Genomic DNA, 18,288 nt, shown 5'->3' on the forward strand with positions numbered 1-18,288 from the left:
TGCAAGTTCCTTTAGCTGTGCTGAAGGTGTGGCATCTATTAGTGAATGAAGTGGGGAAGGAAGAGTTGTCCAGTGCAAGAAAAACAGAGTGGTGTCAGGGACACCTGAATCAGCCCTGAATCAAGTTGGTGTGCTTGTTTCTGTTTTGCAAGCTCTTTGCTTCCCTCTGCTCTTTGGATGAAAATTTAGTTATGCAACTAAGATTTTAGTGTGGATTTTCAGGTACAACACTTGAAAGGTAAATGGTCTTTTTCTGTAGGTACATGAATATAGTAAACTTAAGTGCCAGAGCATGTCTTGCATAGAGGAATTTTTTGGTAACAATTCTGATAAATTCTGTTGGACATTTTTCAAGGAGACCCTGTGTACATACTGATGAAATTTGACAGTGTGACCTTTTCATACAGGACAGAGGGAGTTTTTTGCTGATGAGACTTGACACTTTTTTCAAACACACTGACAGAGATCACAGACCCTTTAAAAGCATATTCTCAGCAATGTGAATCAACTTCTTAGTAGCTTTACTGTGCACTGCTACATCTCACCAGGTAGACAAGACTGGCACTGTGATATCTATTTGCTCAGGTTCATTTTCAAGCATATATACAGTGGTGTTGCAGCAGAAATGCTGATTTTGTTAATTCATATCACTATTCTTGAGTATTTTTCTATCTCAAATAGCTTATATTGTGTTCTATGCTTTTCAGAATAGTTGTAGACCAGTAGCTAGCATTCATAACTGTCAGTGCTTTTTCTTGTAGTGCTGAAACTTTATTCAGAGTCTAAAATAAGTCAGTATAAAAAGTTGAGTTGAGTTTGTGATGCCATTTAAATGAGAAATCATATTTACACATTGACTTGAATTTAGTAATGAATTCTGAAGCATTGTGACCTGTTGATTAACATCATGAGGAAAAGTGTTGTGTAGGATACTGGAGTATGGGGGAGGAGTGATGTGTTATTTTGGATTCAAAGGAGTTGACAGAATTCTGATGTGCTATCACTTTTCTACACGGCAGCTCTTTATTCTGTTTATAAGAGGAAGTGCCTCTTTGGGAAGCATGGGGGAGAATAAAGTTTTCCAATAGTATGGACATATCTGCCTGGTACAGGGTTACAAAACATTCTTGTAAAGCTCTTCTTGCCACATTGCAATTCAGCCTGTTGACAGTGTTGTAGATTACTTATTCTCAAGGATACTCAAATATGGACCTTAAGAAGCCACTTCATCACATCATTTCCATAAATAGTCTCCAATGGCAAGTCGTGGGCTCTTGATCAGAGTCTGTGGTGTATGTCAGTTTGTGAATGGACAGGTGGGTAGGAATTACTAGGCAATAACCTTTTGTACTTTCTGTGGATGACAGGTGTATAATTTCTCTGCTCACCTTCTACCCTGGCCTTTGGAGATGGGATCTTTATTTGCATGAGATGTTTTCAGTAGTGGAAAGAATTTTGGAAACTGTGTCACAGGATATTATAGTGATGCTGCCCCAGGAGAAGTAGGAAAACAAGTCTGTCACTGTCGTGATGGCAAGGTAATGTTTCTGGAAAGTAAGGGCAACCTATGTGCAGGAGAATGATTATCCACTGCCTTCTGCAGAGGGTTATCCAGAGTCATGAGAGGTTCAAGTTTACATGTTCCTACTGTAGTTGCCATTTTTCATCTTTGAATTTGGTCTAAGTGAATGCATATTTATTACAGGAATTCAAATCCACTTAATGCACGTAATTTACCCTGACCAGTTTCACGAGAGAGAGATTGGGAATCTTCGGGCTAATAATCCTCCCTGGTCCCTGAGAACAGTTGCAGCTGTTCCCTGTGTTTCATGCAGAGGAATTGTGATCCATGCTGTGAAATTACTCCCTTGCCCACATGCTGAAGATTGCAGTTGTATTTTGCATGTATCTGCTAACAACCTACAGGCTGATGGGTGACTCTCTCCTTGGGAAGGTGCTAATTCCCTCTGCAGTCACGTGCCTTTTAAGTGAGGAAGTCCATACCATTTTCTTGTGGCATTAGTTATGGTAGGTCAAAACTGGCACTCAAGTGTGTAAGCTTTATAAATAGAATTAGCTTTTGTTATTCTGGGGAAGTAGAGGTTCCTGGACCTAGAAGTCCTTAAAGTTATCCAGAAAATGCCAGAGTAGGATCTAGGAGATCAGAGAAAACGACAGCTCTTTGTTCATTTCTGCCGGCTCAGGTGGTTGTGAGCTGGTTCTGGCCATTGGTTTGTTTTGTTTTGTTTCTTTAACTATAGCTACCAGCACTGTAATACAGTGCCTTTACAATCTGAATTTGAGTACTGTTCCATGACTGTATCCTTAGTGTTCCTGTAATGATATGTGTGAGACTTAAAAATGTTTTTAGGAAGAACCTAAAGTACATTTGGAAAATGTTTCTGAGGAGATGGTGGTTGTTACTATCACAATTGATTTTTGCCCTGTGGAAATATTTGAGACTTCTACAGCTTTTGGCCATTCAATTTTGGAATGCAAATCGGATTTTTAATTCAAACTCTCTCCCCCTTCCAGTGAAAAAAGTGAGAGAATCTGGGGGAAGAAGGAAAGAGGAGGCTGTAGTTCTGCAGTATGCTGAGAATGACTGTAGGGGCTTCCTGAGTCAGATCAGAAACATTGTGGCCTTACAGTGATTTGAGTCAATATGTAATGCCTGTTGAGATTTGTTAGAAACACTGCTGTGCTGATGTTCTGTGCTGCTGGCCTTGACTCCTGACCAGGTGCTGTCCATTTGGCTTTAGAAGCTTTTTGGTGCACCTCTGACATCTGTCCATGTACCCTTTTGTCACCTCTGTCTCCTGGCCTGCTCCAAAATACCTGCAGGTCACTGGTAGAATGCCACTTACCTGCATTGAAAAGCATGTTTCCAGCCCACCCTTGTTTTCTTTTTAGACATTTACTGTGGCTGGACCTTCCTTTCCATACCTTTGCTTTCCTCTTGGGGGATAGAGTGGATTGTCCCTGTGAGAAGGACAATCACAATATGCTTGGGATAATGGTTCAGCTCCCAGAATCTGGGCTTTTTGAGTTCCCTGCAGTTCTCTAGAGATACTAGGAGCTGAGGGGAAAAAAAACTTTCATGAGGACTGGTCAAAATAACTCTGTCCTGTAGTCTTTCACTGTTTTGGGCATATTTCCAGGTGTGTTTTGCTGACGTAACAGACCAGCACTTCACGTCTTGCTGCTCCTGGGCCTTGCATTGCTGTACATACAGTGGTTGCTTTTGTTCAGTTTTGGAGACAAAAATGCAAGCTTCCATTTTCTTCCTTAGAAAATGCCAAATGTGCCTGAAATTAGTCAGCAGAGGATACAGGTATGTGCCTTAGCCAAATAAATTACTTGTATCCTGCAGACATGGGAGTGGGAAAGTCTATTGATTCATTGTCACACAAATAGGTGAAATAAATATGTAATGTCCAGAACAAATGGATTGTTTTGCAGCTTCCAGACAGCAATATATTGTCAGCCTATATGCAGATGTATAGATACAGACTGTAACTAGAGCCTAATGATAATGAGAACATCTGGAAGCATCTGGAAAATGTTGCCTCCTCTGTTGCTCACCTCTACTGCATATTTGGCCTTTCATTGTCTTGTGCAGATTCAGTACTGGAGTACTATTTAGTAGTTGCCAAAAATCAAGTTCAGTTAGAGCAGCTCTGGTGAGCAGGAGGATCAGAAGGACTCCAGCCAAGTTTGGGGCTCCATGGTTTTGATGGTTTTGGCAATTAGCCAGCTGCCCTTAGTGCTGTGTTTGAGTTTCTCCTTTTTACAGCTTCACACAGTTGGTGTCCTGATTCTGTTTTGGAGTGTATATTTTTGAGTTCCCATGCTATTGCTCTCTTCAGATCTTGAGCTTGTTTTTCAGTGCAGTCTAAGAACCAGCCTGGCTGTGTGATCCCCTGGAGCTAGAGAACAAGCAGTCAGAAGTAGCATGACTTGGAGTTAGCTACACCCATACATAAAGTAGGTGTGTCAGGGGGTGTCTGCTTTACTACTCCTGCTTTCCCTCATCCTCCGTGCATGTGTACACACAGATGGTGCAACCAATGAAAGTCCCAACAAGCAACTATAAAAGAGTTCCTGAAAGCAGTGAAAGTGCAGAGTTCTTCATTTCTGACAGTTCTTGTGAGGTCTGGAAGATGCTGGCAATGATGCAGATGTGGCTGGTGTCTGTGCCTGGAGATGCAGGTCCATAACTATTTTGTTCCTCTTCCAGGCATGGTGTTGGTTGCAGCAGACACACAAGATCATGCAGTGCAATCATAGGCAAGACTTAAGACTGATCCCAAGGGGCTTAAATCTTGTCTTCAGATAGCTAAATGTCCATCTGTAGCCATGAGACACTGGGGATTATATGTCTGTCTGTCTATCTATCTGTCTATCTATCTATCTGTCTGTCTATCTATCTATCTATCTGTCTGTCTGTCTGTCTGTCTGTATTTCCTCATTATAGCTTCCTGCTGTCACTACCATGTTTCATTTCTAGCCACAATTGGTTCTAGGCAGTGACTGCCATTCTCACTTGCTGTCCAGCCTATGTCTGCCATCACCTCAACCTTTTCTTTGGCAGAGGTGTGAAGTCACATTTTCAGAACACATGATCACATATGTATATTTTAGCACATATGAGCAGTGTTTGCAGGGTGAGGGCACCATGCTGCCACTGTTGTGCTGGTCTATTGCTTCCAGCAAAGCTGAGCTTTCTGCTGAGACCTCTCAAGTGCTGTGGAATAGGTTGGCTCACCCACCACCAGGATGCTGTCACCTCACAGCTCTGGATCCATGGAATTTAATGCCATCCCACTTTCCTCCACTTCATTTCAAACTTCATTACTTGGAGTCAAATACAGCTGTCAAGTTTTACAGTAGAATTTTGGAAAAATGTTGAGGTCACACATTTAAAGTCTTGATGAGTGGAAGCTCTTACTCTGCAGACTTGCATTAAGTAGGGTTAGGTACTGTTCCAAATGCCATTAGCTGCAAGTTTGTTGTCAGTGCTGCCAGTTATGGAACTGAACAAGTGGGGATGGCAGCAAGCACTCAGCAAAGGAAATAAATATACCTCTCTCAGGCTAAACTTGAATTTCTGATGCATGCAAGTAAGCAAAAATGGCATTTTCTTTCCCACTCAGTTTTTTGCTCATCTTTTTTGCTTTTCTTCGTGCTGTGCTCAAACTTTCTAATTGTAGGCCAGTTTTAGAAACTATATTGGTTTTGAAATAGTGTATTACTCTAATGTCAACATTTTTCATATCAGTTACTGTTAAGGTTGGAGTAATGAGTTCTTCCCTTCCTGTATGCTAGCAGATGATTTTTCAACATAATTTGATTTTGCTTTAAGTTTAACGTGTATAACAGTGGGTACCTGATCATGTATTCATATCTCAGTACCCTGGAGACAAGTTTCATGCTGACCATTCAAATGAGTATTATGCAAGTACTGACAAGACTGACTGGGAATAACTTAAGTTACATGTAGGCGTGAGAACCAGAATGATTCTGATAAATTCCCACGTTACTGCCTAACCTGCTTAATTCGATTCAGTACTTACTTTAATGGGAGCAAGGTGATCCAAGAGGAATTCTTCTTGGTTATTTTGTCTCATGGAAACTATACAAAACCTGCTTGTAGTAATGGTAATTTAATATTATGTGTTTAGTTCTGGAATGGTGTTAAGGGACATAAGCCAAGTTTAATTGCCAGAAACATTATTTTGTCTTAATTTCGTTGAGGGGTTCTCAAAGCCGTGGAGACATTCCAGAGCTATATGATAAACTTTTGGATTGATATGATAGACTGCTGCCTTGTCACTCTCATTATCTGTGTAGACTCATGCATACCCATGTGATGGTTTACTTATGTATAGAGAGGATTATGAAATATTTTCCATCTCTGTTGCCTCTGATATCTTCAGGCCATGTATCTAGTTCAAATCTTGGTGAAGACAATTAAGCCCCTAGGCAAGCCAAACTAGGGTTATTTTATTTTAAAATACGCTTTTAAAATTTATAGTAGTTCATATGTTATCTTCTATGCTCTTTACTCCTCTTTCTTTAACCTAGCTTTGTGCTTGCTGGAACCTTAGAAGTGTAAAACAAGTGTTTGCAAGCAGTAGAATAACTTCCTTACATTGTGTGGTTCCATAAAAATAACATCAGTAAAAATTTAGTTTCTGTGCCTTGAAACTATGTGATGATTTTACTGTGATGTATGCTTTTATTGTTGTTGGTGTTTTTCTCTGTTTCAGGCCAAACAAACCAAGTGGCCAAGGAGGCAGCCAACAGATGGACTGGTGTGTATTGCAGTGACACAGCTTCACACTAGAGCAATTTCAGTAAAAGACCTTTAAATTTGATTAGAATTTGACATAGGACAGTCCTTGCTTACAAAACAGAGAAATTTATTTTACTTATAAAACTATTATGATTCAACAAAAAGAATACATCTTCTCAGTTTTGTTACTGAATATACTTCATATGCCATAACAGATTTGTTCTTCTGATGCTGTCTTTACACTGTGTTAAATCCTGCAACTTGTTTCCTTGGATAAGTTAAAATCTCTTAAGATGAGGAAATCAATAGAGACTGGAAATGGTGATGCCCAGGTATTCAGATAGTTTAATTCTATTCTGAATGTTCGTTTCTTTCTAAAGAGTAGAATGTTTTGTGGAATCTTATTGCTGCCACCATGTGAAGGATGCTGATACAAAGTAGGTATTTCTCAAACTAATTGATCAGTTTTGACAGGTAAAATGCATAGTTTTAAGGAATGCTACTGTAATGATATTCATATGGAAGTTTAACTCAATTTTCTGTTGTTGCTTAGCTTTGCTGTATTCATTCCCATTTTTCAAAGCAAACAATTTATATGTCCTTATGGTTTTTTAAAATTATTTAGAATATTTTTTATCATTTTTTGTCTAGAATAGATCTCCTACTCATGGACTGCTTGCTATCATTGGTTGTGCCAAGTGCAGCAGGATATCATTGTCTTAGTCTTTGGACTATTTTATACCTGGGTTGTTTACTGCATATGGGGAAATAAAATCATGTATTCTGAGAGTTGTCAGGCCTTTCTGCTGTTGGTGACAAGGCTGTTCTCAAGGCTTCAAATTAGGTAAAGGAACTGTGCCTCAGCCTGTAGAAGTACTTTGCTATTTAATTAGACAATTTGGTTATATGCTGCAGCATATTTTTCTTTTGAAGAGACAGTTTTAAAACCAAATGTGTGATGGTTAAAGAAAAGAAAAAATATCTGTAAGCTGTGCAGAGACAGTGAACACTTCCTCTCTTAAGGAATGCTGCAATTTATGGGTGTTAAAAATGACGTAATAAGTTTCAGTAAATGCTGCAGTGAAAAATTATGTTAAATTGATGTATATGTTAAAGTAATGTGATGCTAAAAAGAGAAGTCCTGACTAAAATAAAGCTTCTTGAATGTCTTTTTTTTAACTTTGAAAAAATAGTGTCTGAACAAACAGGCAGGACTAGAAAGGACCTTATGGTAAATTTAAATCCAATTTTTATAGCTGTAGACAGTCACATAGTAGGTGTCTAGTTGAAGAAGGACCTATAAAATACTTACTATGCATACTCACACTTACCTCATCACTATAGCAGGCTTACTGTAATCGTAGCTTTCAGTCTCCTTGTAAAAGAGGAGCAAGAAAAGATAAAGATAACATATTTTTATTCGGTGCTAAGTAAATGATTTCCTCTCTTTTGGAGGTTATTAACAAAAGCCTCATGTTTTCTGTTCTAAATCTACTTGATAATGATGTTCCCCAATATGTACCTTTTTCATACAGACAAGAGATACTGCAAATGGAAGGATTTTGTTGTAGCCGAGACTAAAATTCATGCTTTCCTAAATACTCAAAATGAATGTTTTTCATTCTGTTTACAGATAACATCTTTTCAATAAAGTCCTGGGCCAAGCGTAAATTTGGATTTGAAGAGAGCAAAATAGATAAAGGTTTTGGAATCCCAGAAGATTTGGATTACATTGATTAGTGTTCAGTTGATGGCTGACATAGTTGTACATAGCTTGTTATATATTCATAGCTGCCATTAAAATGTGAATCCTCTCCAAAAAAGGTGGCCACCCTTTAATTTGCTGGTTTTGTTAAGGTTAATAAAATACTAAAAATATTTGTTGCCCTTTTTTTTCTTGTATTCTGTAGATAGTAAATCTCATGGCATCTTCTGTGAGACAGGCTTAGCATGGACAGAGGTTATAGGGAATAATTACTACAGAGTCTTGAGACTGGATTTAACTCTTCCTTTGCTTAACTGGAAGTGATAAGTCCTAAGAGCTAGAAGCTCCAAGGATTTATGTTTAAACATGTTGAAGGCTTTGGAGTGGGAATAAGTGGGAGCAATATGGAGTAGAATGAATTTTTCCCTCGTCTCACCAATGAAATAGAAAAGAGGCATAATCCATTAAGGGAAAACAGTGGGACAGTAGGGAGGTCAGTAGAAAGGCTGAGGACTGGTTTCTGGTAATTTTTTATTGTTTTGGTTGCTAGAACTGCTTGTAAGTTTAGTGACAACATTGTATTTGTTGTTGCAAAATACTAGTGCAACAGAGCTGAATCTGTTTGGATTTGACACTGAGAAAGCTGATCTGGTCAAGGGTGTATCTGCATAGAAGGGGGAGCAAAGAGCACCCATCCCTTCACACCACTGTGCACCAAGATATAGGATGTTTATCTGGGATGTGAGAGACTGAATTCAATTTACTGTTAAAAACTGAGCATTTTTGGGTTTATGCACATTTTTCAATTTCAGGTTAAAAGCGCAGCCAGCCAAAACAATAACAGATGACGAGCACCTCATTTTTTTTGGTGAAGTTTCTGAAGCACCTCACTTTGTATCAGCTTCTGGTTTCTAGTTCTGATCAGGTCATTGCTGCAGCAAGAGAGGTGGACAGTGGAGACTGGTGTTCCACAACTGTGGATTGCAAGATGGAATTTGTGCTGTACAGCTCTGGAGGATTTAAGCTTTACCTTCAGGAGGTAGGTGGGCCTGCTGCAAACTATCACTGAAAAGTGTCTGTCCACCTTTTATGTAACATCTGATGAGAGAGCATTGCTGAAATGTGGCATTTATCTGGAAATGTTCCCAGAAATCTGTCTCCTGTGACCTTTCCAATTAAAAAGTTTCCTAGCAGTTCAGCACATGTTAAAATGCAAGGATTTCAGGTATGCCCCTGGCTATTGTCATCTCATGTCTATGAGGACAGCAAAGTTACTGGGAAGATAACAGGTGGAAGATTTCCTCTCAGAGAGATAGCATAGCAAGCTGTCCATTGCCTAAGGAAAATGTATGGGATGCCTGGCACATAGGAAGATTTCATTAAGCTTAAAATTTCAATGGTTTTATGAGTTTGGAAGGACTTTATTCCTAATATTCCTTTTATGTGTTTGGAAGGACTTTATTTTTAATATGACCAATACTGAACCTTGAGTACAGCTGCTGACTGGTAAAGGTGTAAGGGAAGTAGGTGGTGCAGAGCTGAGTGTTGGAGAGTTCCTGAGCAGGCCTGGCTTTTGCCCCAGGAAGGGGGTGCTGTGCAGCAGAGCTCCCTGCGGTGCCAAACTGAACTACTGATGCACCTGTAGCTTGGGTGGTTGGGTTGCTCTTGGATTTTGTGCTGTGAAACAGTAAAGAGGCAGGCTTTTTTGGTTCTTTGTAGGAGAACTCTCTCAAGTAAATCTTTTTTTTGGTTATGCTAAACATTTGGAGTGACTATTCTGTACCACCTAACAGAGAAGCTCCTTCCGGTTTGAGAAGCTCCTTGGCACATCTGTGTTCAAGAGCACATAACTGCTATGCAGTAGAGATGATGATGTCTCAAAAGGCTTGTTTGTATGAAGGAGCATTGAGCACATTAACTTACTGTTGGTTTTTGCCTGTTAGAATCACTTTCATGTGGCTGACCTTCTACTTGTCAGGGAGCCTCAAGGTAATAATATATGGTCTGTAGCAGCTTGTGCACCAAAACTTCCTCTGGTACATGTGGGGATAAGGGTCTCTTACTGACTTCACTGTTTGGCTACTTTCCAAATTCAAGAGGGAAACGAAGATGACCAGCTATGTAAGTTTAGCTGCAATATTGTGGCTTCCTGTCTGCAGGGTAAGAGCATTGTGGATTGTAGAAAAACCTTTAAGTATAATAAATACCATCTAAATAACTATACTTGAGGTAGATTTGCCCAGAGATATTACAGTCAGCTGGAATGACCTGGCTTTAAAAATATCAAACCCAGCCATTATGCTTTGAACACAAAACTTAGGTAGTTCAATTGCAGGGATTTGAACAGCAATGTAATTTTCTCTAGAGTTTTGGGTTTGTTATATAGGTACAGAACAGACGTAGACATACCATTGCACTTTATTTTTTGTTCTGTCTTCTGGTGTTGGTTAGCAAACCTGGAGGGAGAATTTGTCTGCTTCTGTAAGGACACAATTTTAGAACAGTCAGAACAGAAATTTCTCAGCTAAAGAGAAGAATGGAAGATGTGATGCATTACAAGAAACTGATTCTTACTCCTCTAGTGGAATAGATTGATTTTGTGCTTCTGTTTTATGATTCTGGATTTTTAGCATAGGTGAATTTCAAGAGGAAAAGCAAAGACACATCCTTTCTGAGAGAAAAAGAGACAATTTTTGTATCTTGTATATTCCAAGATACTTTGAGCCTGCTGCATCTGCTCACTTTTGGAAGCTTTTCTTCTTAAAAAAATATGCAGCAGACTACTAAATCCCACAATATGAAACTATGTTGGATTGTGTGGTTTGAGGTGTGTGTTCACTTGTTTTTAGGAGAAGCTGGGACTTTGGTCTTCTGCTGAGTTAAAAGTCAGTAGCAGTTAAAATTATTTTCTTTCTGAGAAATTTTTTGCTATTAGCCTGTAGCAAAAATTAAAACACTTAGGCTGATTTTTTGTCCCAATTTGTATTTTCAGTTTTCTTGGGATAGAACCTGAAATATTTCTAAAGAATCTAACAAGAAAACAGTGAAGTTTTAAGTGCTTACTTCTACTGTTACTCTTGTGGTTATGTCACAGCTATTTTATGTATGTCTTCCTCTTTTCTCTTTATTTCTTGTGCCCTATAGGGTTTTTTGCCCATGTAAGGTAAATGTTTTCAACTGTTATAGCTAAGCCAGTAGGTGAGGCCCTTACTACAATTCAGGTTTATAATAAAAGCAGTTACTAGTGCAATGGGTGAAAATCAAACCTGTTTTTAGCAGAGTCTGTTGCTCTGAACACCACCAGGAACAGTATCAGGTCCAGCTTTTCAAAATCTCATGAGGAGATTATCTTTGCAGTACTAGGCTGAGGTGTTGGGTAGGCCTGCTCTTTGGGACTCATGTTGATTGGCCGCTGTGAAGTAAGAGAGATGCAGGAGAAAATATTTATGTCTACCTGATCTACTGAGAAACCTTAATTATTTAAAGAAGGTTGCTGATTGTTTCTGCCCTGAAACATTCCGTTCTTCCTTGTCTTTTATCTTGCCATCCACATGCTCCGTACAACACCAGACATCAGCTCTAGGACTCCCTTTATGGCACTTGCAGAGTGTTAAATGTTAACAGTCACAAAGGTTTAGGTTTTGACACGAGTCGGTTGCTAAGCCTTTCATTAATGCATCATGTAAAATGTCATTGCTGTTTGGGGGTGTACGAAAAGGGAAAATCCGGGCTCTGACACAAATGGCACAGTGATGCTGTAGTCACGTGACAGAGGTGGAACTGAAACTTCTTGGGACAATGAGGGGAAGAGAAACCCAGTTTGTAGTTTGTGATGGCGACTAAGAACTTCAATGCAAGAGCTCCTTAGAGAGTTCTTCTGTCACCCAGGCATATTTCCACCAGTCAGGTGATCTGGTTGGTGCTTATCTCCATGTTTCTTTTAGAGGTGAGGTTTGTATGATCATACTTTTCTGTCATACATCTTCTCCTTTCCCTCCTGTTGTTCTTAACTTACCCAGTGATTTCAGCTAAGTTTACTCTGAGGGGCCCTGGTACAAGCTCACAATTTATCTCTTCTGTTTGGCTGCCTGCCTGATAAATACAGGCTTTCCCTTTCCCACCTACCACTTTTGGAACTCTGAGAAGGGGTAGAGCATGCTGGAGGTGGGAGGAGGAAGGAAAGATGTCAAAGATGGTGATGGAATATTATATGAGGGTCTGGCATCATTGCTGGGGCTGAGATGAGATGGTGTGTGCATCCTTTCAGTGGGAAGGAACAGGTGACTTAAACAAATTATGTCCTTGGCTAATCCTTGGTGTCACATGTGTGACTGGGTTCTTCCATGATGGCAGCAGGTAACGCCAGCTAGACACAGTTCCTGTGTAAATATTCTTGTGCACAAGGAGTCTGCCTCCACAGCAAGGATAGCCTTTCTCTTCAGTTTCTTTTTCTCCTTGTCCCATTTGCATTTTCCACCCCTCCACTGTCATTTCCCTTTTAGATCTGCTTGTGGCAACCACGTAGGCTGAACAAGCGAAGTACTGCCGTCTGTACAGATGGCTGTCTGTCTTACTCCTCCTCCTGCTGACACTGCTGTCAGCACACACACCTTCCAGTGCACGGGCATACGGGAAGGGAAGCATCTATCTTTGCGTTAGACTTGTCTCTTTAAACTGTATGCACAGAAGGTTGCGTGTCAAGGAGACCAGGGAGCAGAAAGATCTGTGAACACCACTACAAGCACCACTGAACTTCTCAGTGTCACTTCAGACTCTTCTATAACACCTCACAAATGAATGAACAGTTTTTATGCTGTGTGATGGTCGTACCTAACCTAGTTAGAAAAATTTTCCTTACAAAAAAAAGTTCCTGCTGAAGTATTTATAAAGAACAGTTTTTAAGCAAAACCTGCTGGGCAATTTTCCGTTTCCAATATTTGATGAAATCCCAAGTTATTCAGAGAAAAGATGAGCCTTTCCATATGAAAAACTTAATTTTAAAATATACTCCATCCTTTTGTTTCAAAAAAACTTTACTGGTCTGGCAACCAGTGCTGAAGTAAATCCTGTAACCCATTCAAGGGGCACCTTTTTTCAAGTGAGATGATGAACTTCTGCTGCACTGCTGCTGAAGCTCAAAAGGAGAAGCTGTTTAAAATTATGACTTCTAGAGAAAGCCAGTGATGGAAGAGGTTATGTTTGAACTGAAAAAGGCCTGAGAAGGCTGCATACTGAAGCCATGTCTTACAGGGATTCCCACTCTACCTGGACACTTTTGATCATGTCGCCTTCCTTCAGACTGCACCTCAATGGCATTCTGGAGATGGGAATTTTATGTTGAGATGCAAAAAAAAAAAAAAAAAGTTGTCATTTTTGGTTATGTATTCTCTCCCTCCCTGCTAAGAAAAAAAGGGGAGTAAAAAAGTCAATCACATGCTTTCTTGCATTATCATTACTAGCCATGCAAAACAATGCTTCTGGCTGATCCTGTCATTCTGGAGGATTTTTGAAGGAAGATAAAAAGTCAAATTTTCATATTTTGTTTTCACTTTCTCAGAAAAATTAATTACCTATTTAATCAGATTTTTTTTTCGTTGTTATGGTGTACTTGGTCAAAGACATACTCCCAGTGGCAGAAATGCTTTTTGATTAATTTTTTTGCATGGACACTAATTAATCATCATAATAAGCTATATTCTTCTGTGGGCTTTTTTTTCTCCTGAAATATTACTAGGCAATATCCTCTTCCCTAGGTTTTAAAAAGTCAGTCAGCTCCTGAGATCAGTGATTAAAAAAACCAAAATCAAGGCTCTGCAGCAGACCTGTTTGTTACTTCTGTGGCCATTGATGCTGTACCTGTCTGAAAAGGATGTGTAAAAAATAACACTGAAGAAGGTTATACTCAGTGCTCCAGAACACCAGTCTCTGTATCATCTGGTGAAAGGCAAGAAGCCTGGATGATGGGTTCCATTTTTGGTGTAACTACCATCCAGAGGCTCAGCAAATGAGTAATTTTTTTTCAAACAAAGCATTGAACAAAGCAGCTTCAAATCCATCTTTGTAATCCATCATCTTTTTCTGGTATTTTCAAGGTGTTTATAGAAGTTACCTTAGATTGGGGCTAGTAAAAAGGAAAAGAGATTCACAATCAAAACTTCAGAATTTCCAATGTTAGGTTCAAAATTGGATATCACATTGTTGAAGCTTTGTGTTCTAAAAAAAAAAATCTAGGAGCCCTTTCTTTGTCATAAACTGTTTAAATCATTACAAGATTGTACAAACCTAAGAGAACCATTCATGTCTGCGTAGGAAATATGTCTTCACTCTTTCAAGTAGGCATGATTGAAAATCTGCATTTTGGGGTTGTGTGTTTTCATGCTTATTCTTTCTTCAATGCTTATACTGGAACTAAGAGAATTTTCTGTTAAATAGCCTTTACTGCTATGCAAATTTGACTGATAACTGGATAGGAACATGGGGAAATGAAAAAAAGGGAATTTAATGTCAAATTTTTTGGTTCTTTTTAGACTTTTCCCTCATCAGTCTTGAGCCAACAGAGTGGGCATTGTCTGACCTCTGGTTTGAACCAACTTCCCAAATCAGAAAACCATAAATGAAAAGCATTGATTCCTGACTTGATTTTCTATACCAACTCCCCAGCTTTTGATAGGGAGCAGATAGAAAAAACAATAGCAATGACTTTTTGCAAGGTTTTTTTTGCTTTTTATTGTTACTGTTATTGCCTAGTGTGTCCCCATGCTGAAGTAGGGCCAGAGGGAGGAGAGTTCACTGCTTAAAAAGCACAAGTAAGATCTATGCTTAGATCCACCTTTGATGGCAGTTCCCCTCTCTGCCCTTCTAGACAGCTTTATTTTTGACAAATTTACCCTAACAAATGCTTATCTTGGCAAGTGAGTGGAGAATAGTCATACTCTAATATAAGTGCTTTTGCATCATAAACTGGTATGCAATAGTGAGAGCAATAATTTACAGTTTAGTTTAAAAAAATTCAGAGAACCAGGCTTGCAGGTGTATTATGGAGTTACTGAAAGAAATCCTTTGATGTCAAGCTGTCTGCTTTATCATGTAATTTTTTTTCCAAGGTAACATATTTCAGAGGCTTTAGTTTCATACACCATGCCAATACTAATTGCACAGTTCTGTCACCTCTTGTATGAACAACAGCAGTGATAGTGGGACATGTGGCCTTAGCTTTTACCAAAATTAAAGAAGTTTTGCCAGGAAGGCAGCAGAGAATGGTTCTGCTCAGAAGGTTCTGTGTTCTTGAAAAAGAAACATTTCTGCATTGAAGTCCTTTCAGCTTGCTTGATTTCTGAGTACTTCAGAAAGCATCTAGATCTGATTAAGTGAATGTATTTTCTCATCAAGCCTGGGCTTTGCCTCTTGTCTTCGCTCCACCTGACAGGTGTCATCTTATCTTGGGCTTGAGCCGTTAGAGGCTGGCCCAGGAGTTGGGGCTGCGAGGTTGTTCTCCAGTGCTGTGGGTGGCTGTGAGCAGAGATACTGCTCCTTGGCTGCTTGGGTGCAGAGAACAGCCTCCTATCTGGGAAGCTGGAAAGCTCCTGATAGCCTTGCATGAAAAATATTTGTGGCAGTGCCAGTAGAACCTTATTCCCTTTATTTTAGAGCTCACGTTCATTTATTATCTTTTCAAGTCTGTGGCCAGCCTTCTATCCCTCAGCCTTCATAGTGCAAGGAGAAACAATAAAAGTAAAATATAAAGTAAATGCAAAGCAGACCAAAGACTGAAGATGAGTAGGAGGAAAAAGCCTCATGACTTTTACTCTGAAGTCAATTTTAACAAGAGAAAGAAACTAGAGGTCCTTCCTCCCTCCCCTACCTTGGATAGCATGCATTTCTCAGTTTGCCCTGTCTGTGTGACAGCCACAGGAATAAGCAAAATCTGTGACTGTAAAGGCATCAGGAGTGCTGCCCTCCTAGATTCAATCAGTCCCATGTGTCCCTTGAATTTGACAATTGAATTTTCAGCCTGTTCGTTCGTAGTAGAACTGAATGACAGAAGAAAATGACAGCCTGCATGAACTACCTTGAACAGAGGTGCTCACCTGTCTCTGGTTTTTGCATGCTGAGAGATGCAGTGCCACTCAGCCTGGCTAAAGCTGTGTCCTGGGAGAAGCTTTTGAGCCCCATATTCATAGCTTTGAAGGTCATAGCAGCACAACAATAGGGAGCTGTGACTGTTACATTTAGCATTGCCATTCCGTGCTACTTTAAAATGTGTTGTTTTAGTTCTGTGGGTCATCTGGTCAGGTTATCGGTTCAGTTAGGGGAATGGGATGCTGATGGTTCACCATCCTTTAAAATAAGCTCTGTACCATAAATGCTTTCTTGTTATTCTCAAAATTGGTTTCCATGGTAACTCTGTCGCTGGAACAATCTTTCTGTTGATGAAAAGGAGGAAAATCATTTCCTTTTTAGGCATCCTCTGCTCAGTAAAATTCCCTTTTTGCAGAGCCCTGTTTGCCTCTAGGGAATCGGGATTCTTATCTCTGTGCACCTCCACCAAGTGTGCTCATGGTTTCACCCCTACAATTTCCTTCTTCCGCTCCTTTCTGCCTTTTGAGTTTAAACCATTACTTCTGCTTCAGAGATAAAAATCTGTGACGTTTGTGCTCCAGAATTCCTTGGCATGTGGCTTCTATCTTAACCTTCTGGCCAAAGCTTCTTGAATTGCACCTGATTTTTATGAAAACAGAATAACTTTGCTGGAGTGCTCTCTGCAGCAGGTCTGAGAGGCTGTGTAATGCAGGATGCTGCTGGATATCGAGCTTCTCACCTTTCCCATTTTATTGCTGACTTGTTTTCTCAGCTCGGCCTCAGGATGCCTTTCAGCCAGAGCCCTGGATGCCAAGGCAGAGCCCAGTGATCTGTGCTAGTGTGGAGCTTCTCTTGAGGAAAACTAGTGATTGCTCAGAGATCAGTCATGCAGAGACTGCAAACAAGTCTTGAACTCTGCATGTGCTGTAATGTCTTGCTGCAGGAACAGCTGTTGGTGTCAAAATGAGACACAAGAGGCAGCTTTAGCGTTAGCTTTAGCTTGATGTGGGGAAAGGTAGCCTCTGCAGCATCAGGTGGCTTTGAGACTGAATAGCTTTTGTGGAAAATGTGCTTCAGTCAAATGCCACCCAAAGTACAGTTGCATTGCAGCCTGGCCTATGGAAGGGACCAGCCTGAATATATCTTTCTATGATCGCCATAAACAAGTCTTGCTATTTTTTTTTCTTGAAATTAATTACATTTTACTTATACCTCTGTCTTACCTGCAAACTTAGGGAAAGATCTTTACCCCACAGTGCAGTTTCTCAACTGAAGCTTTAAGCCAGTTTTCTCAACTGGCATGCTTTAAGCACAACACAGCATCTTTTGTTCCTGGCCCCCAGGCAGGTTATTGAGCATTTTTCAACATCTGCCTGGACATCCCTGGGGGTTCAGAGTATAGCTGTGCTAAATGCCACAGGAGGCATTTGGGCATCTGTGTCTCTTCAGAGCTTTTCAGGAGACCAAGTTCTACTGAAATCACTGGGCGCCTAAAAATCTTTTTAAGTTAGTCTCAGGTCTCTTCCCTACCAGATGGATTAAAATAAATAAGGGAGATTTTGTGAGGGGTTTTTTCCCATTTTTCTGTTGTTAAGGACAGCAGGATTGTAAATCATCCTTTTCTGCAGGAACAGTTGAACCTGGTTCTGAATACAGCAGAAATATGCAAACTAGATGAATGTCATTTTGCTTACTACTGTTTCTAGGACCCAGAATACATTGGACAGGATTTGAGGTCTCAACAGCAGCAGATTTTTTTTCAGAATAACTATTTTTGGAGTTGACAGTAGTGTTGTGTCCTTTTCCAGTTTGACAATCAGTCTCATCACATTTAATGCTTTTGAAAGATGAATGCATAACCTTCAATTACTAAAAGGAGAAATCAAAATAAACCAGATTTCAAATTTAATCCATTATGCTTTTCCCCATGTTTTCTTGATTGGAATGAGAGTGTTTCCTAGGAGACTTAGAGGTGAGTTTGCATTCTTTTCCTTGAGAAAGTTGCATGAAGCATCCTCTGTTTTCACATGCTTGTCATGCTAAGTATAATAAAGAAAATATTGTGAATTTTTCCCAGATGGGTAGAATTGGATGCTTAGATTTGGATAAAGCTAAGGAAGAGAGCCTAATTCACCAGCTGAAGACTGATGAGTTGTCATAAAAACTAGATGAGTCCTTTTGTGGGTTGAGCTAGAGTTTGTCCATG

The 18,288-nt window shown here is 39.8% G+C and overlaps 1 protein-coding gene across 1 annotated transcript in view; it reads left to right on the plus strand.

Moving 5' to 3' along the window:
* Window positions 1-8,176, plus strand: part of MND1 (meiotic nuclear divisions 1) — a 41,285-nt gene extending 33,109 nt beyond the window's left edge. The window contains exons 7-8 of the mRNA XM_036382468.1: window positions 6,273-6,317; window positions 7,932-8,176. Coding sequence (XP_036238361.1) covers window positions 6,273-6,317; window positions 7,932-8,038 — 152 coding nt within the window. The 3' untranslated portion in view covers window positions 8,039-8,176. The remainder of the gene's footprint in view (window positions 1-6,272; window positions 6,318-7,931) is intronic.
* Window positions 8,177-18,288: the final 10,112 nt, after the last annotated feature.

Source organism: Molothrus ater, chromosome 4 (genome assembly GCF_012460135.2).
Source record: "Molothrus ater isolate BHLD 08-10-18 breed brown headed cowbird chromosome 4, BPBGC_Mater_1.1, whole genome shotgun sequence".
NCBI lineage: Eukaryota > Metazoa > Chordata > Aves > Passeriformes > Icteridae > Molothrus > Molothrus ater.